This window comes from Carcharhinus amblyrhynchos, chromosome 11, assembly GCF_965287045.1.
Source record: "Carcharhinus amblyrhynchos chromosome 11, sCarAmb.v2.hapA, whole genome shotgun sequence".
Lineage (NCBI taxonomy): Eukaryota > Metazoa > Chordata > Chondrichthyes > Carcharhiniformes > Carcharhinidae > Carcharhinus > Carcharhinus amblyrhynchos.
Genome location: NC_137334.1, coordinates 57,005,851 through 57,024,039, shown reverse-complemented (window position 1 = coordinate 57,024,039; position 18,189 = coordinate 57,005,851). Strand labels below are relative to the sequence as shown.

Here is an 18,189-nt window from a genome sequence, read left to right as displayed (position 1 = left end):
CAGCTCTGCCAGGAAAAGACAAGCTCGACAGAACAAGGGAGCTTCAAAGAGGCAGACTTTTCTAAGAACCAGATACAGCCCAGCTAACCAGAGAATTGGGACAGAAATCATATCTGAAGAAATTAAGAGAACAGAGACCAAGATGTTGTTTAGGAGAATTCTAAGGAAAAGCAGAAAAAATGTGAGAGAAAGAGCCAGCTGCAATAACCAGAGTTAAAATAGGAAAACAGACTTCAGAGGCAAATCAAAAGTTGGATGCCATTTTTAGCAGTCAGGGAATCAATTGTTAAAGCAGCCGTAAACAGTTTGTGCAACAGTCAAGACAAAAACATCCCGAAGGGTGAATTGAAAAGCCTGGATGCTGGATTCATTGTTAAAAGTGGAAAGAACCCCAACTCCAAAGAGTAATTTAGAAAACCTGGATTTCTGAATGCAAATTGCTGATGGAAAGCATTGTTATGAAATGGATGACACAATGCACAGTGATTAGCACTGCTACCTCATAGCATTAGGGGCCTGGGTTCGATTCCTAGCTTAGGTCACTGCCTGTGTAGAATCTGCACATTCTACTTGTGCCTACATGGGTTTCCTTCAGGTGTTCTGGTTTCCTTGCAAAGTCTGAAGGGTTTGCTGGTTAGGTGCATTGGTCGTGCTAAATTCTCCCTCAGTGTACCTGAACAGTTGCTGGAGTATGATGACTAGGGGATTTTCACAGTAACTTCATTGCAGTGTTAATGTAAGCCTACTTGTGGCACTAATGAATAAACTGAAAGACTTTAAAGTGTGTTTTTTGGAAGTGCTGTTTAGAAACTCTCATGTGACAATCATCTGGAGAGGGATTTTAAGGAGTAATCCACAACATTCACTGGGGCTCAGAGTGGAGAGTGTATTTAGCCAGAGCCAATTTGGTTATTCAAAGGGAGTTTGTGTTACTGAGATCATTGTAGTTTAACATTTACTTTGTAATCCATGTTAACCTTAAGATATATGCATATTTGTGAAGCTAAGGGGGTAGTAAAGGAGTATTATCACATAATCCAGCAATACAATTATTTCTTTCTTGTTGAAATAATTAATGGTTCTATGACTCTGTTCCTCCATGTTTACTGAAACAAAAGTTACAGTCTTCTGAGCCAGAGTTCCATTCTAGGGTCTTCCCATCGAGTTATAACATCAGCTGGGATCATAATAGTATCTTTGGCTGATTGGCAACAAGGGATAAGTACAGTCCCTCAGGGGTCTGTGCAGGGGCCTCAACGTTTACAATTTATATCAATGACTGAGATCTGGGCAGTGAAGGTATGGTAGCTAAATTTGCAGATGACACAAAATTAAGTAGGAAATTATGAAAGCAAATTATTGCAGATGCTGGAATCTGAAACCAAAAGAGAAAATGCTGGAAAATCTCAGCAGATCTGGCAGCATCTGTAAGGAGAGAAAAAAGCTGGCATTTTGAGTCCAGATAACCCTTTATCAAAGCGTTGGACTTGAAACATCAACTCTTTTCTTTCCTTGCTGCCAGACCTGCTGAGATTTTCCAAAATTTTCTCCTTACTTAGGAAATAATTTTGTGAAAAGAACATCAGAAGTGTTAGGAAAACAAAGGTATGTTTAAGGGATTTATATTTGCATTGGCAAATATTAGAAATAAGGTACAGTTTCAAGTGGGCTTAATTTAGCGGGCAATTCCCCAGCCCACTGTGCTGCTCGGGTCAGGAGACTCAAGCAGAGGCCGTATACCGGGTTTCTTGCTCAGGGCTATGGCTTCCGTGCATCTCTGGCTGCTGGATTTCTGGCGTCGACAGGCTCTCCCCTCCCCCACCCATCCTTCCCAGCTAGGAGTGTTTCACTCAAATGTGGTTTACAACAGCTCCCTGTTAGCGGGAAGTGGCATGGATTGGCATGTTGGGTATGAGGAGTCATGGGGAATAGGTCGGGCACATGAAATGGCATGGGTAGGCATGGATAGGAAATGGATGAGGCATGTGAGGCTGGGATGAGGGATTAGTTTTGACTTTACATTTTTGAAAATTTCAACAAAGTACCAGTGCATCCAGGCAAGCAGCTATCAACCCCTTCCCACCCCAACTCCCCCACTGAAAATTCCAACTTTCAGGCTACTTTCTCCCAGGCCGGTTTCACAAAGTTGGGAAATGTACCCGTCGGGAGCAAGAATTCAGACGATATTGTTCAATAATAATTACAAAGCAAACATTTTGTTTCAACATGTTGTTTACTGAATTTTTATACCTGATTTTTTTCAAGTAGGGAGAGATCCATTAAATAATGAGTTGTACCCGAAATGATCAGCTGATATCAGAAAAGTAATGAAAAGCTATTGTAATAAATAAGGTGTAGAAGGTGCACAACATTAAACATACAAGTACTCAGCATAGAAACTGAAATAGCTTGTTTAGATCACATATAAAGTAGAATAATTGTTTTCATAAATTTGTTTGAATATATTCTATTTCTTATGGATTATTGCAATAACATTTGCTCCATTTTGAACATTACAGATAGTATGTACACAGAACGTTACATGGGCTACCCAACTGAGAAAGACAATCTTCAGTTCTACAAGGTAAGCCACACTGAATTTAAGTTTCAAACACATTGGTGGCAATTTTTAGCCTAATTTTGTACCGGCTTTAATTAATTTCCCAACTGGTGGGTTTGGTTAAAATTGTCCCAAACTTGCCTCTCACATTTAAGAATTAAATTGTAACTAAGGATATAATGGAAAAGCAACGCATCAGCCCAAAACAAACATTGATTACGTTCTTCCTGACATTATTGGCTGAACTATTTTTTTCAGATCCGTTTTTCCACCAAACCAGCAATTTTGTTTCAGTATGTTAATCTGGTTCAATATTGAAAATAATCTTTGTTCATGTCAGGAAATATATAGGATCTGATAGTGAATCCATGTGACCCAAGGTCATGTTTTCTATTTGTTTATCTACTTTCCAGAATAACTAACTGCAAGTTACCGCTGCTGCACTTTGGAGTACTAATGCAATCCAATTAAAAATGTCATCTTCATCAACAGATTTTGCATTGTTTAAGTTGAAATAGTTTCTAAACTTCACTCTGTATTTCTAAAATTATGAACAACAGCAGACCACAAGATCCATTCAGTCCATTCAGTCCATCCTACGCTGTCAAGGAAATTTGCTACTGAGGCTGGTACCTGAAGTTGGGAAATTTCCTGACGAGGCTCAAATCAGTTTAAGGTGCCCTATTAGACCCAATTTTCACTCCAAGGAGCTTGGGGCCCAGAAGAAGATCCTAGGTGGTTATAGGGCAGGCATGTGCCAAGGCGGGGTGGTTAGAAGGCCTGCCTCAGTTCCCTGGAACTTCATTTCATCTACTTCCCATGGGCAGACCCAAGGAGCCATGTGGAGATGGGAAAAAAATAAGCTTCTAACAATCTAATATAGCTGTCACTCATTCAGACTTGATAGTGGAAAAAATTCCCATTCAAGAAATCCATTTAAAACTTTTAAATCTCCTCAAATGATTAATCACTTATAAAAACAATCTTCTATTCAGACCCCGTGTCAAAGACAACTAATCTATTAATAGCCACTTTAAATTGTCAATCAAATTATGAACTCAGAACGTTTTACTGAGATAATTGTAGCTGTTGCAATGCAGCCATGTTTTCATGTTATTAATAATGCTTGAGGAAATGCCAGCAAAGACCTCCTATTGAAATTGCATAAGCAACTGGTAATTGTTTTTATAACTGACACTAGATGCCCTGTTAATCAAAGAAATCCAGCAGAGGGTTTTGTTAAATTCTCATCGGTGGTTTCAGACAGTTTTTATCATATTTAAAGAGCAATGGGTTTCAAAAATACTTCAGGTTATGACAATTAAGCAGACTATATTCACCCTTAAAGAGCATTTGTCTCCACAATCATTTTATGATTCCCACACTGTGGGTTAAGGCCTTTGTGAGAGCCAAATGTGTTTGTTTGAACTCGGCTTGAAGGTCAGATAGTCCTGCTAAGATGAATTTCCCTCCTGTGTGGCAAACCCCCTTACCCCTGCTGGCAAAATTGAATGTGTCAGAAATTGGGGCAGGTCTTCCACATCCTGATCCCACCCGACATGTTTAAGATGCTGCGAAGTGTTTTTAACTCCACAGAAGTCTGATCCAAGGCAACCCTAAGGAGGCAGAACTCAAGAAAAATCGTCACATGTATTGGAATACAGTGAAAAGTATTGTTTCTTGCATGTTTCACAGACAAAACATGCCATTCATTGAGTACATAGGGGAGAAGGAAAGAATAGGGTGCAGAATAGTGTTGTAATTACAGCTAGGGTGAAGAGAAAGATCAGCTTATTATCCTTGTCTAATTCAGGGGAAAAACATTAGAGATCCCATGTCAAATCTTGAAGTTGATTAAAATAAATTCCAGAAGTCTGCAGTGATAAGAAGTCACATCGCCCGATTATCCCATCCATTTTTTGTATATTGCATGTGGCACGGTTGCACAGAGGTTACGAATGCTGCCTCACAGCGCCAAGGACCCAGGTTCGATTCCCGGCTTGGGTCACTGTCTGTGTGAAATTTACATATTCTCATGGATTTCCTCGGGGTGCTCCGGTTTCCTCCCACAGTCTGAAAAACATGCTGGTTAGGTGCATTGGCCATGCTAAATTTTTCCTTAGTGTATGCGAACAGATGCCAAAGTGTGGTGACTAGGAGATTATCATAGTAACTTCATTGCAGTGTGAATGTAAGCCTACTTGTAATTAATAAATAAACTTTACTTTTCTTAGCCACAACCATAACTCATTTGGCTCCCTTTTACATGTTGATTCTGAAACAAACCCAGATCTTTTTATTCAGCACTTCCTGAACTCCCACTTAAAGAAAAAGAGTTGTTTTAAACTTTAAAACCAAAGAAGTATATTTTATTTCAGTTGTTTTAAATTGTGCCTTTTATAATCCTTTAATATTCTGTACTTAAGTCATCAGTTTCACTCTGGGGAGTTTTCCTGTAATTCTTTAATTGCTTTTCAGAATTCTACTGTGATGGAAAGAGCTGAAAACTTCAGACTTGTTGATTACCTCCTCATCCACGGAACAGCAGATGGTGAGCTTGATAGATTCTGGATCATCCAATAGCTTAAGTAAATCATAGTTATATTTAAACTGCAGATTGGAAACCAATCTGCAGAGCAAATACTGAGCAAGCAATAATACTTCATTATGAAACATTAGACATCCTATTTAACATCTGAGTAATTGTCTGCATATATTGACAGAATGCATATTTGTACAATTTAATGCATTATAATGCTTACCAAAAGATTTCAATGCCAGATTTTTTGAATGTGTCATTTGGAAGTATCACTTACAGCTAATGCAACTTGTTTGCCTTGGCTTTAACATATCAATCAGACTGGAATATAATTTCACTAATACACTCTTTTTCAGATAATGTCCATTTCCAGCAAGGAGCACAGATTTCAAAGGCTCTTGTGGATAAACAAGTAGATTTCCAAACAATGGTACGTAGCAGTTTATGTCACTTTATGTGTTGTGTGGCTCCTTTTTGTACAAATTATTTGTGTTAAACTCTAAAATGTAACTGGTAGAATATAATGAGCTGGTTCTTGTTGGGAAGGTGATGCCGCCCACCTTTTTAATGGACAAATTGTCCAACAGTTTCAGGGCATCAAGAGATATGCTGTGAGTTGTGAATTTACAGAACTTCATATAAATCATGGAAAATTTGCAACATATAAAGAGGTCATTCAGCCCATCGTGTCTGTATCAACTGTCAAAGAGCTGCCCAGCCTAATCCAACCGTCATGTACATGGTCCATGGCACTGCAGATCGCAGCTTTTCAATTAGACCTCAAATACTTTTTAAATGTAGTGAGAGTTTCTACCTCTATCATCCTTTCAGGTCATGATTTCCAAGTCCCTCCATTCCCTGGGTGAAAAACTGTTTCCTTGTCACCCCCTCTAATCATTCTACCAATTGCTTTAATTCTATTTGAATCTTCTGCTCAGATAAATAGGTCATAAGAACATAAGAACTAGGAGCAGGAGTAGGCCATCTGTACCCTAGAGTCTGCTCCACCGTTCAATAAGATCATGATTTTTTTGTGGACTCAGCTCCACCTACCCACCCACTCATCATAACCCTTAATTCCTTTACTGTTCAAAAACCTATCTATCTTTGCCTTGAAAACATTCAACAAAGAAATCTGAATTGCTTCACTGGGCTGGGAATTCCACAGATTCAGAACCCTTTAGATGAAGAAGTTCCTCCTCAACTCAGTCCTAAATCTGTTTCCCCTTAATTTGAGGCTATGCTCCCTAGTTGTAGTTTCACCCGTCAGTGGAAACAACCTCCCTGTTTCTGTCTTATCTATTTCCTTTATAACTTTTCATGTTTTTATAAGATCCCCCCCACTTATTCTTCTAAATTCCAATGAGTATAGCCCCAGTCTACTCAGTCTCTCTTCATAAACCAACCCTCTCAACTCCAGAATCAACCTAGTGGATCTCCACTGCACCCCTCCAGTGCCAGTACATCCTTTCTCAAGTAAGCAGACCAAAATTGTGCACAGTACTCCAGGTGCAGCCTCACCAGCACTGTATACAGCTGCAACATAACCTTGCTGTTATTAAACTCCATCTCTCTAGTAATGAAGGACAAAATTCCATTTGCCTTCTTAATTGCCTGCTGCACCTACAAACCAATTTTTTGCAATTCATGCACAAGGATGCCGAGGTCCCTCTGCATAGCAGCATGCTGCAATATCTTACCATTTAAGCAATAGTCTATTTTGCTGTTATTCCTACCAAAATGGATGACCACACATTTACCAACACTGTACTCCATCTGCCAGACTCTTGCCCATTCACTTAAACTATCCATATCCCTTTGCAGAATTTTTTCTCTGCACACTTTGCTCTCCCGCTCATCTTTAGTGTCATCTGCAAACTTTGACACACTACACTTGGTTGCCAACTCCAAATCATTTTTGTAAATTGTAAACAATTGTGGCCCCAACTCTGATCCCTGTGGCACACCACTAGTCACTGATCATCAACCAGAAAAACACCCTTTTATCCCCACTTTTTGCTTCCTGTTGGTTAACCAATCCTCTATCCATGCTGATACATTACCTATAATACATGCAACTTTATCTTATGCCGCAGCTTTTTGTGCAGCACTTACCAAATGCCTTCTGGAAATCCAGATAAACCACATCCACCGGTTCCCTGTTGTCCACCACACTCAATGTCCCCAAAGAATTCCCGTAACTTAGTCAAACATGACCTGCCTGTCATGAACCCATGCTGTGTCTGCTTAATAAGAACATAAGAAATAGGAGCAGGAGTAGGCCATACAGCCCTTCGAGCCTGCCCCGCCATTCAATAAGATCATGGCTGATCTGTCGTGGCTCAGTTCCACATTCCCGCCCTCTCCCCATAACCCTTAATCCCCTCTCTTATCAAAAACCCATCAACCCGCGTCTTAAAAATATTTAGCGAGGCAGCCTCCACCACCTCAACGGGCAGAGAATTCCAGAGATTCACCACCCTTTGAGTGAAGAAGTTCCTCCTCAACTCCGTTCTAAACCACACCCCCCTTTATCTTGAGGCTGTGCCCCCTAGTCCTACTGTCCTTTCTGAGCAGGAAGAGTCTTTCCACCTCTATCCTATCCATCCCATTCATCATCTTATATGTCTCAATGAGATCTCCCCTCATTCTTCTAAACTCTAACAAGTACAAGCCTAGTTTATTCAGCCTCTCCTCATAGCTCAACCCCCTCAACTCCGGTATCAGCCTAGTAAACCTCCTCTGCACCCCCTCCAAGGCCAAAATATCCTTGCGTAAGTGCGGCGCCCAAAACTGCACACAGTACTCCAGCTGCGGCCTCACCAATGCCCTATACAGCTGCAGCAAGACCTCCCTACTTTTATATTCAATCCCACTCGCTATGAAGGCCAGCATCCCATTCGCCTTCCTGACCACCTGCTGCACCTGCAAGCTGGGTTTTTGCGACTCATGCACAAGGACCCTGAGGTCCCTCTGCACCGTCGCCTGCAGCAGTTTTTCACCATGTAAGTAATAGTCCTTCCTACCATTATTCCTACCAAAGTGGACCACCTCGCACTTGCCAACATTAAATTCCATTTGCCAGTTCCTGGCCCATTCGCCCAGCCTATCTAGATCCTTCTGCAGACTCTCCACACCCTCCGCGCAATTTGCCGTTCCACCAATCTTGGTGTCATCAGCAAATTTCGACACCATACACTCGGTTCCCTCCTCCAGATCATCTACATAAATGGTAAATAGCTGAGGCCCCAGCACCGACCCCTGGGGCACTCCGCTAGTCACCAACTGCCAATCCAGATAGCACCCATTAACCCCCACTCTCTGCCTCCTATTTGACAACCAATCCTCTATCCACGCTAACACCCTACCCCCAACTCCATGTCCCCTTACCTTCTGCAATAACCTCTTGTGAGGTACCTTGTCAAACGCCTTCTGAAAATCAAGAAAGACCACATCCACCGGCTCTCCTCTATCCACCGCCCTAGACACATCGTCATAGAACTCCAATAAATTTGTCAGACACGACTTCCCCTTAACGAAACTGTGCTGCGTCTGCTCTATCAAGCAATTCCCCTCAAGATGCCTCGCTATTTCCTCCTTGATGACGGATTCTAACATTTTACCTACAACAGACGTTAAACTAACCGGCCTATAATTCCCTGCCTTTTGCCTGCCACCCTTCTTAAACAACGGCGTAACATTAGCCGTTTTCCAATCTTCCAGCACTTCCCCGGAATCCAGCGACGTTTGGAAAATAAATATGGGACACTTTCTATCCAAATGTCTTGCTACTTTTTCTTTGATGATAGATTCAATCATTTTCCCTACTACAGAAGTTAAGCTAGCCAGTCTAAGTTACCTGCCTTTCGTCTACCACCTTTTCCAAACACTGGTGTCACTTTTGTTGTTTCCCAATCTGCTGGAACCACTCCAGAGTCCAGCGAATTTTTGGAAATTATCATGAGTGCATTTGCTTTTTCCCCCAGCAGCTCTTTTAATATCCTGGGATGCATCCCATCAGGGCCAGGAGACTTGTCTACCTTTAGCTTCACCAATACTATCTCTTTGGTGGTAATAATCATTTCTAGGTCCTCACTTGCCAATGCCTCAGCCATTTCCTCATTTCCTATTATTAAGTACCCATTTTCACCCTCTAAAGGACCAATGTTTACCTTAGGCACTCTTTTTTATTTTATATATTTGTAGAAACTTTTGTTATCTGTTTTATATTCTGAGCTAGTTTATTCTCATTATATACCTTACTTTTGATTTTTTTTTCATGGCTTTCTGTTGATCTTTTAAAGATTTCCCAATTCTCTTGTTTCCCACTAATCTTTGCCACTTTGTATGTATTTTCTTTCAATTTGACACCTTCCTTTATTTCCTTGGATATTCATGGCTGATTATCCCCTTTCCTACAGTCCTTCCTTTTTACTTGTAAACACTTTTGCTGAGCACTGTGAAAGATCACTTTGAAAGTCCTCCACTGTTCGTCAATTGTCCCACCACAAAGTCTTTGCTCCCTGTCTACCTTAGCCAACACCTTCCTCATCCCTTTGTAGACTCCTTTGTTTAAGCACAAGACACTGGTATTAGATTTTACCTTCTCATCCTCCATCTGTATTTTAAATTCAACCATACTGTGATGGCTTCTTCCAAGAGGATCCCTACCTCAGAGATCATTAATTATTCCTGTCTCATTACACAGAACCAGATCTTGGATAGCTTGCTCCCTCATAGGTTTCATTACATAGTATTCAAGGAAACTATTGCAGATACATTCTATGAACTCCTCCTCAAGGCTGCCTTGACCGATGTGCTTTGACCATGCGACATGTAGATTAAAATCCCCCATGATAATGCCATATCATTTTCACATGCATCGGTTATTACTTTGTTTTTTGCTTGCCCCACCATGATGTTAGTATTTGGCCATCCCTGTTTGCTCTATCAAGGCTCCTCATAATTCTATACACTCAGTTAAGTCACTCTCAACCTCCTCTGCTCCAAGGAAAATAACCCCAGCCCATCCAACCTTTCCTCATCATTAAAATTTTCCAACCCTGGCAACAGCTTTGTAAATCTCTTGTGCACATTCACATGTGCAATTACACATTTTCTGTCTGTAATTCTCAAGCTGTGGTCGAACTAATTTCTTTACTGTTTCAGGGTAAGCTGCCTTCTCACATACACTCCATAAAAGCATAAGAAATAGCAACTAGCATAGACTATGTAGCCCTTCGAGCTTGCTCCAGCATTGAAAAATCTGATCATTGACCTTGATTTCATTTTTTCATTTACCATCAGCGGTGCTGATCGGGTAAATCTCAAGAGTCCTCAAGCCTATTGGGACCTCCGATTTTTGGTTGACGCCCCATTCATCGGGATATCGGGATCTCCGTAGGTTATCTGAAGAGGTTGGAGAAACAGACCCCTGATTTCTTTGCTTATATCATTAATATAGGTTGCAAAAATCTCAGGAGCTAGCACCGATCCTTGTGGCAATCTGCTAGACGCAATCTGCCAACTTGAAAATGGCATGCTTATCCCTACTTTTTGCTTCCTGCTTTGGCTAAGGAAGGAAAGCATGCCATATGCTTTTTTAATCGTCTCATTGATCTATCCAACCACCCTTAAGGACACACGGATGTCTATCTAGGTGTCTCTGTTCCTTCACACAACTCCACATCCTCCCATTTATTATTGAGTGACTGTGGGGACAGTAAATAATTCAGTCACAAGGATATAATAATGGAATGGATGGAGGGAATGGTAATAAATCTAAGTATAAGTGAGTTGACTCTTTCAATCCCATTCATCAAGTCACAAGCCAAACTTGAAGAGAGAGCAGATTGGAAATAAGAGTAGGGCACTGAGGGAATAAATTTATTCTGCGGTTTGCAATTCTCAAACAAGGGTATTGAAATGAGCCATTCCCTGCCCCCAAATATCAAAGATAAGCATTGAGTATTAAAATGTTTCAGATTTCAAACCAAGCATTAAGAAAGAGATTACAAAGGAAATATTTTAGCCAACAGCATATATGGACATGAGCAACTATATTTTCAGAAAGTTAAACCTGTATGCAGATTGATGGGAGGATTAAAATATGAATTATAATCTCAAATCAATATAAATGCTTATTTTCTTTTTCTTTCCTATTTCAGTGGTATACAGATAAGGACCATGGTCTAACCGGCCTTGCCTACAGTCATGTGTTCATCCATATGTCACATTTTCTAAAACAATGTTTTAATCTCAAAGACTAATGCAGAAAATATTTTAAATTGAACAAGACAAAGCATTATGTTCTCATCAAGCAACTATTTCAAGCATTTGTGTTGGTAAACTATAACAATGCAGTATTTATAGCGTGTTTTATTTTGTTCTTTCCAAGACAATGAATAAACCTCTATCTGAGTTGAAGAGAATATTATTTACAGTTTTTGTACACATTCCAATTGGCTATATTAATTATTTCAAGGAAACACTGCACTTTAGATCATTGTAAAAATGCTGAGAAAATTGCAGGCCTCATTAAGCATAAAATAAAATTGAACAACCTAATAGCCAGTGTGGACATATGGGCAGGATTTTCCGGTCACACTTGCCTCAAAACCGGAAAATCCTGCCCGGAGTTGACGGACCTTTGCATGGTCTGCCCCTACCTGCTACAATTCCTGTGGCAGAGTGGACGGGAAAACTCCCCGCCATGGGTTAAATAGCCTCTTTCTGCTCTGTAACACTTCTGCGATTGTGTAATGTGTCATACCAATAAATAATGACTATTTTTGCTTTGTACAAGATTTGTTCCCTTGTAAATCAGTCGCAGCTTATATTTCTGAACAGGAATTTTCTTGCAACTGATATTTCAAAGTTTCATTAGAGCATAAATTCATTGATTCCTCTTCCCCATCTGGGAGCTGTGCTCAATGAATGTGTGGCTCAGTGAATCAATTCTCACTGGTGTACTTCTCTCTGATCCATGTTCTGTTGTAAAGTTGACCACTTTCAGATGTGTCAGATTGATTAATTTGCCTTTAGAAGGCACGGAGAATTATTGGAAGGCAATAGAAAAAATTGTCTATTGTCGTAATAATTGCTACACTCACGTTTGTTGTAATTCAGTTATAGAATTGGAAAAAAAGGGCCATTTGTATCCAATTCCACATGGCATCACTTGTTATCAGTGCCAGACTGATTGAGTTGCATAGTACAGAAGGAGACTCTTCACTACATCATGACTATGCTGGTTCTTAAAGAAAGCTAAACACTCTCCAGTTCTTTTCTCTGCAGCCATGCAAATCATTCCTTTTCGAGAATATGTCAAATTGCCTTTTGAAAGCTACTGTGGATTTTCATTTCATCATACTTTCAGTTTCAACTCTCAGTTCACCTTTAAATTTTAGTGAAACTTCATATCATTTACGTCACAGAATCGCTGCAGTGCAGAAGGAAGCTATGTGGCCCATTGCAATTGCACCAATCCGCCTATCTATCTTACTCAGGCCCTATCTCCATAACCCCACATATTTATCTTGCTAATCCCCCTAATCTACCCATTTTGGGACACTAAGGGGCAATTTAGCACGGTCAATCCACCTAACCTGCACATTTTTGGAGTGTGGGAGAAAACCGGAGCAACCGGAGGAAAACCCATGCAGATGCGGAAAGTGTGTGGAAACTCCACACGACAGTCACCCAAGGCCGGAATTGAACCTGGGTCCCTGGTGCTGTGATGCAGCAGAGCTAACCACTATGCCACTGTGCTGCCTTGATGTGCCACCTCGATGTCATGTGGTGATATTAATGTTAAGCCCTTTAATAGCCATTTAGGCAGGGAATATCCACAAAACATACTTGCCCCAAAAATTGTCTCAGTCCTTGCGTTGGACTTGTGCTCTCTGGAAACCAGTGTAGCTCTGCAGGGTTAGAGTTATTTTCCTGATTAGCATGTTCCTGAGCCATTAGATGTGTATCTTTAACATACAATACATTGGAATGTCTGGCATGCACCTCCCCAGAAAAACGTTACGGCAGCTCTCTTCTTAGGAAGGGTAGCATTTCTTTTAACTCTGACACTTTGACTCTGGGGATTCAGATCCCAATCCCAAATTGAACTCTCCGGTGAATCCCACTTTCATGCCCATCATCTGATCTAATCCTGTGCACCTCACTTTACCACTGGAAGCTATAGACACAGAAATAGTCATTCCTTTACAGCACGGGGTATATTTGGATTCAGTAGGCCACTCTGGGAAATGTACAGTGGAAACATGGTCAGGTCCTGGCTTGTTTCTGTCTTTATCAGTGAACTCCAACCAAAGATAATGTGAGATTATTCTACTGTGGATGTCGTTTTAAAGCCATGGTTTTTATTGTTTGCTTTTCCTTGGTGTGTTATTTACTAGTGCTCCATGCGGGGACCATACTGTTTTTCATTCTGGATTAAGGAATAGAGGCTATTAAAGCATGAAACAGTGCGTGATTGTTCATATTAAACTTGAAGTGCCACCGTTTCAGCATAGAAATAGACTGTTTACATAATATAATCATTACCTGATATTGATTTGAAACTTTTTAATCCTAGATTAAGATTGAGGCAGTTTATTAAAGTGCAAAATACACACCAACACTCTGTAGACTAGGTTTTACTGTTAGCAACATTAGTAGAGATATTCCTATCAAATTTTTGCATCTGGTATTCATTAGTTGCATTAACTCATTTAAAATAAATCGGCTAACGTCTCTATACACAAAGTTTCTCCATCTACTATGCTCAATGTGTTATGCTTTATCTCCAACTATAATCTCTGGGGTATCAATTTTTAATCAAAGTTTGAAAATACGTATTCTACCAGAGATTGTTAACCAATCATAAAACAAACTCCACTCCTGAGAATTAAACTGATTGATTTTAATATATGTATGTATTAGTGATATGTTCACATTTCAGAGTTTTGTGTTTGGTGCAATGGTATTTTGCAGCTGTTTGCTATTTTTACGATACCTTATTGGGTAGTTCACTTTGGTTAGATTTGAAGATGCACCATGTTGTAACTAAAATTTATACCATTATTGTGACATTAGATAGGTTCTTTCATTCATGAAAAGAACACCGAAGAACCCCTCCCTTCTGCAGAACTTAATATTTGTTAAACAAAATGTCCTTGCAAATGTATTGTCATCAGTGCAATATCAAGGAGATAGTTGAAATATTTTAATGTGAATTTTATTCAGAATGTTTATCATAATGTAAAAACATAAAACCTAAACCCCAGTAATCTCATTGCATCACATTAAAAATAAAGAGCAATATCATTTAGAAGTTTTTTTATGGTTCTTTAATCCCTGTAGAACTGAGAACTGACCAAATGCTAAGTGAGCTTATAATTGCAGTGGCACTTTGAGACAGTTTGATGATTAGAAACTTCTAAATGGTTATGTGATGTTATATAATCCTCCCTTATAAATACTGTTTCATTCATTTGAGGTTAAATGATGCTTATCCTAAGTAGGAATCATTAACGGATTTGTTATATTCTACAATAAACATGTGAAAGAATGACGGTGCTGATCTTTGTAACTAAAATGAAAACCTACTTGTGTATAAATAACCAACCCATTTACCACTGTATTTACCATCTAGAAACTGAAGATATAAAATATTGCTTATCAATTTGTACACATTCTTTAATTTTGTTTCATTTGTAATTTCATTTAATCATGTTTTCATTCACAATAATTTGTAAACATTTTATCAGATTCTACACCATTTTAAATCATTTCAAGAATGTAAACTATTGACCTGAGAACATGTTCAAATTTTAATGTAAATTGCTTCCTTGCTATTAAACATAAAAAATAAACTTTTATTCTTTACGCTAAGTGATTCATGCTAGCAGCTTTTAATCTTGCGTACAGGAGTTATCTGGCACTGTGGAACTGAACATTCATCATGAAAGAGGAGCTGAGTTGAGATATTTCCCAAGATACTTGCAATACAGAAAAACCATTTTAAAGATGCTATAAGTGATTTTAATGAGGCTAAAGGGGCTATGTTAGTACTGCAATGTGTTGAACACCATTTGGTAGATCTTAATGAAGTCTTTGGCGCCTTTATTAGGTCAACTGCAAGTATTTATCAACTATAAGAACTATGTACATAGATGCTATAATGGGTTTAAGCTGGAGCTGTCTCCATGCTTGCTTGTACACACAGCTCTGTCCAACCCTAGACTGACCCTGAGGTGCAGATTATGTGTTGACTTACATCACTGTGTGGACAGTACCGCACTCAATCTCATGATGACTCTATGTTCCATACATTTGGTACAACATAAGCTAGACTTGTATTCCCTTTTGTATGGAACATTAAGGAGTTATGGCCTTGAGTTGTTTAAGATGATTACAAGATTTGATAGTATGGATGAAAAAAAACTATCTTCACTGATGGCAGGTTTGCAAACTAGCAAATATTACCTTAAAGTTAGAGTTATATCATTTAAGAAGCACTTCCTGTGAGAAAAAGTTGTGAAAATTTGGACCTCCCTAGCCCAAAAAGCAATTCAAGTACAACTAATTTAAAATTTCAAAGCTGAAGTTCATAGATTTATTAGGCAAGGTGATTAAAGATTACCAAACTCAAATGTATAGATGGAATTTAGAATCAGATCTACTATGATCTAATTGAATATTGGGACATTAAGTCTCAAGAGACTGAGTGGTCTATTCCTGTTTCTCTTTTCTATGTTTCTAATTGCTTCCTTGTAGTTGTAATGGGATAGCAGTCATTATTTTTCTAGTTATTTCGGTCTTTTCCGGTACAAGAATCAAACTTATTCAAAACTTGTTCATGCATATTCATAAGATTTTTAAAAATCTTTCACAGGTTAGGCCAGCATTTACTTTCTATCCCTAATTACCTTTAAGAAGGTGGTTGCGAGCCAACTTCTTGAGCTGTTGCAATCCTTGTGATGTAGATACACTCACAGTGCTATTAGAAAGGGAGTCCCAGGATTTTGACCCAGTGGTGGCACAGTAGTTAGCACTGCTGCCTCACAGCTCCAGGGACCTGGGTTCAATTCCAACCTTGAGTTACAGTCTGTGTGGAGTTTGCACATTCTCCCCATGTCTGTGTGGTTTCCATCGGGTGCTCCAGTTTCCTCTCAAAGTCCAAAGATGGGCAAGTTAGGTTGATTGGCCATGTTAAATTGCCCTTAGCTTCAGGGCAATAGGGTCTAGGTGGGATTGTTGTCAGTGCAGGCTCAAAGGGCCAAATGGCCTCTTTCTGCACTGTAGGGATTTATGATTCTATGAGCATTGAAATAGTTCCAAGTCAGGATGGTGTGTGGCTTGGAGAGGAAATTGCATGTGGTGGTGTTCCCATTCCATCTGCTTCCCTTGTCCTTCAAGGTGGTAGTGATCATGAGTTTGGAAGGCAGTGTTAAAAGAGCCTTGAGATTTGCTGCAGTGCATCTTGAGAGCAGAGACAGCAATAGATTTGTGAAGGTGGTCATATGAGAGACATAAGTTATGGATACCAATAATCAGAAAATAGAGAAGGAGGAGACATTTGGCCAACGCAGCACGGGAAACAGGCCCTTCGGCCCTTCGAGATTGCTCCACTATTCATTACGATAATGGCTGATCGTCCAACTCAGTAGCCTAATCCAGCTTTCTTCCCATAACTGTTGATCCCGTTCACTTCAAGTGCTATATTTAGCCACTCTTGAACACATTGCAAACAACAGCCATGAAATCTCTTGTTCCCTCAATATGTTGGTTGTTGCAATATCTAAACAGTCAGGATTCCAAATACACGGAATCATATTATATCTCTACTGTTAGCTGTTATCTTCTATGGGGCTTGTTGAACGAGATAACCAACATCTGGGAGAATCCAACCTAAAGTCCAATTATGGGTCAAGTCTTCACATAATAGATCTTTATGCAGTCAGAGAGAATTTGGAGCCTATTTGTCTTTGAAGCTGACTTTGCCATGGCTCTTTAAAGCAGTCATGGCATTAGCACCCTTCTCCAGATTTTCTGAACAGTCACAGAGGGCAAGCGAGATGATGTTGGGCCTCCTTTGTCAAAAAGGAATTTGTAATTGAAGGAACCCCAGTAAGGGACTGAATAGCTGAACTGTGCACTAATTCCTAAGGCTTCAACAATCACAAGAATGGCAAGAAGACCTGGGGAGACTATTCTCCAAATCCTTCATTCTTACTGAAGGTCCTGCTGTGGGAACTAAGAGACTGAAATCAGATGGTGTGTTCCAAGTGCAGGAGGCAGAGACTAACCCCTACAATGGCTAAGTGAAAAGGAGGGGAGTTATTCCTTAATCCTGAGTCAGTGCATTAAAAGGTTTGAGGTCTTCATGGAGATATGAAAGGTAAGGACATAACACTTTCTGATACCTTGACTTTTTTAGCATGCTCCTGCAAAATTGTTTTTGTACCTTTTGATACTTTATTTCCAGTCAAAAATCCAATTTGGCGCAAACAGACATTAATGTCTCTGTAATGAGAGACATTACAGATCCAAGCTGACAAGGCAGCCTATGCTCCTGCCTTGGGCTCGATCAAACCAGTTCCAAGCTGATAGGATGAGGCATTACACCCCCTCCCAGGCTTGATCTGAGCTTCATCTTAGCCAAAATACCAAGATGGCTTTTTTAAAAATTGCTTCAACTGAAGCCTCAATCCTGCAATTTTTTTTATTTCAAAAATATACTTTATTCATAAAAATCTCAATTAAACCATTGCAAACCTACATATCTAAACATTGCAAACAGCGCAGAAAAAAAAACATTTCTACAGTCGTATACAAAATTATAGGCATTACATTTCAAAACTTAAAACTATATACATGCCTCAAAATTTATTGTGTGCCGTTATTTCTCGGATTGGCACACAGTTATGCAGGCCAAGGGTATTCTACAGTTCCCAGGCCCTTGGTCTGCCTCTGTTAAAAGGCCTTATAGTGTGGCCTTTCCCCATTGTGCCTTTGCGGCGGCTGCCCCAAGCTTCAGTGCGTCCCTGAGCACATAGTCCTGGACCTTGGAATGTGCCAGTCTGCAACACTC

The 18,189-nt window shown here is 39.8% G+C and overlaps 1 protein-coding gene across 1 annotated transcript in view; it reads left to right on the top strand.

Moving 5' to 3' along the window:
• Positions 1–12,483, top strand: part of fap (fibroblast activation protein, alpha) — a 94,296-nt gene extending 81,813 nt beyond the window's left edge. The window contains exons 25-28 of the mRNA XM_080199165.1: positions 2,520–2,584; positions 5,039–5,111; positions 5,456–5,529; positions 11,267–12,483. Of these exons, the coding sequence (XP_080055291.1) occupies positions 2,520–2,584; positions 5,039–5,111; positions 5,456–5,529; positions 11,267–11,368 (314 nt within the window). The 3' untranslated portion in view covers positions 11,369–12,483. The remainder of the gene's footprint in view (positions 1–2,519; positions 2,585–5,038; positions 5,112–5,455; positions 5,530–11,266) is intronic.
• Positions 12,484–18,189: the final 5,706 nt, after the last annotated feature.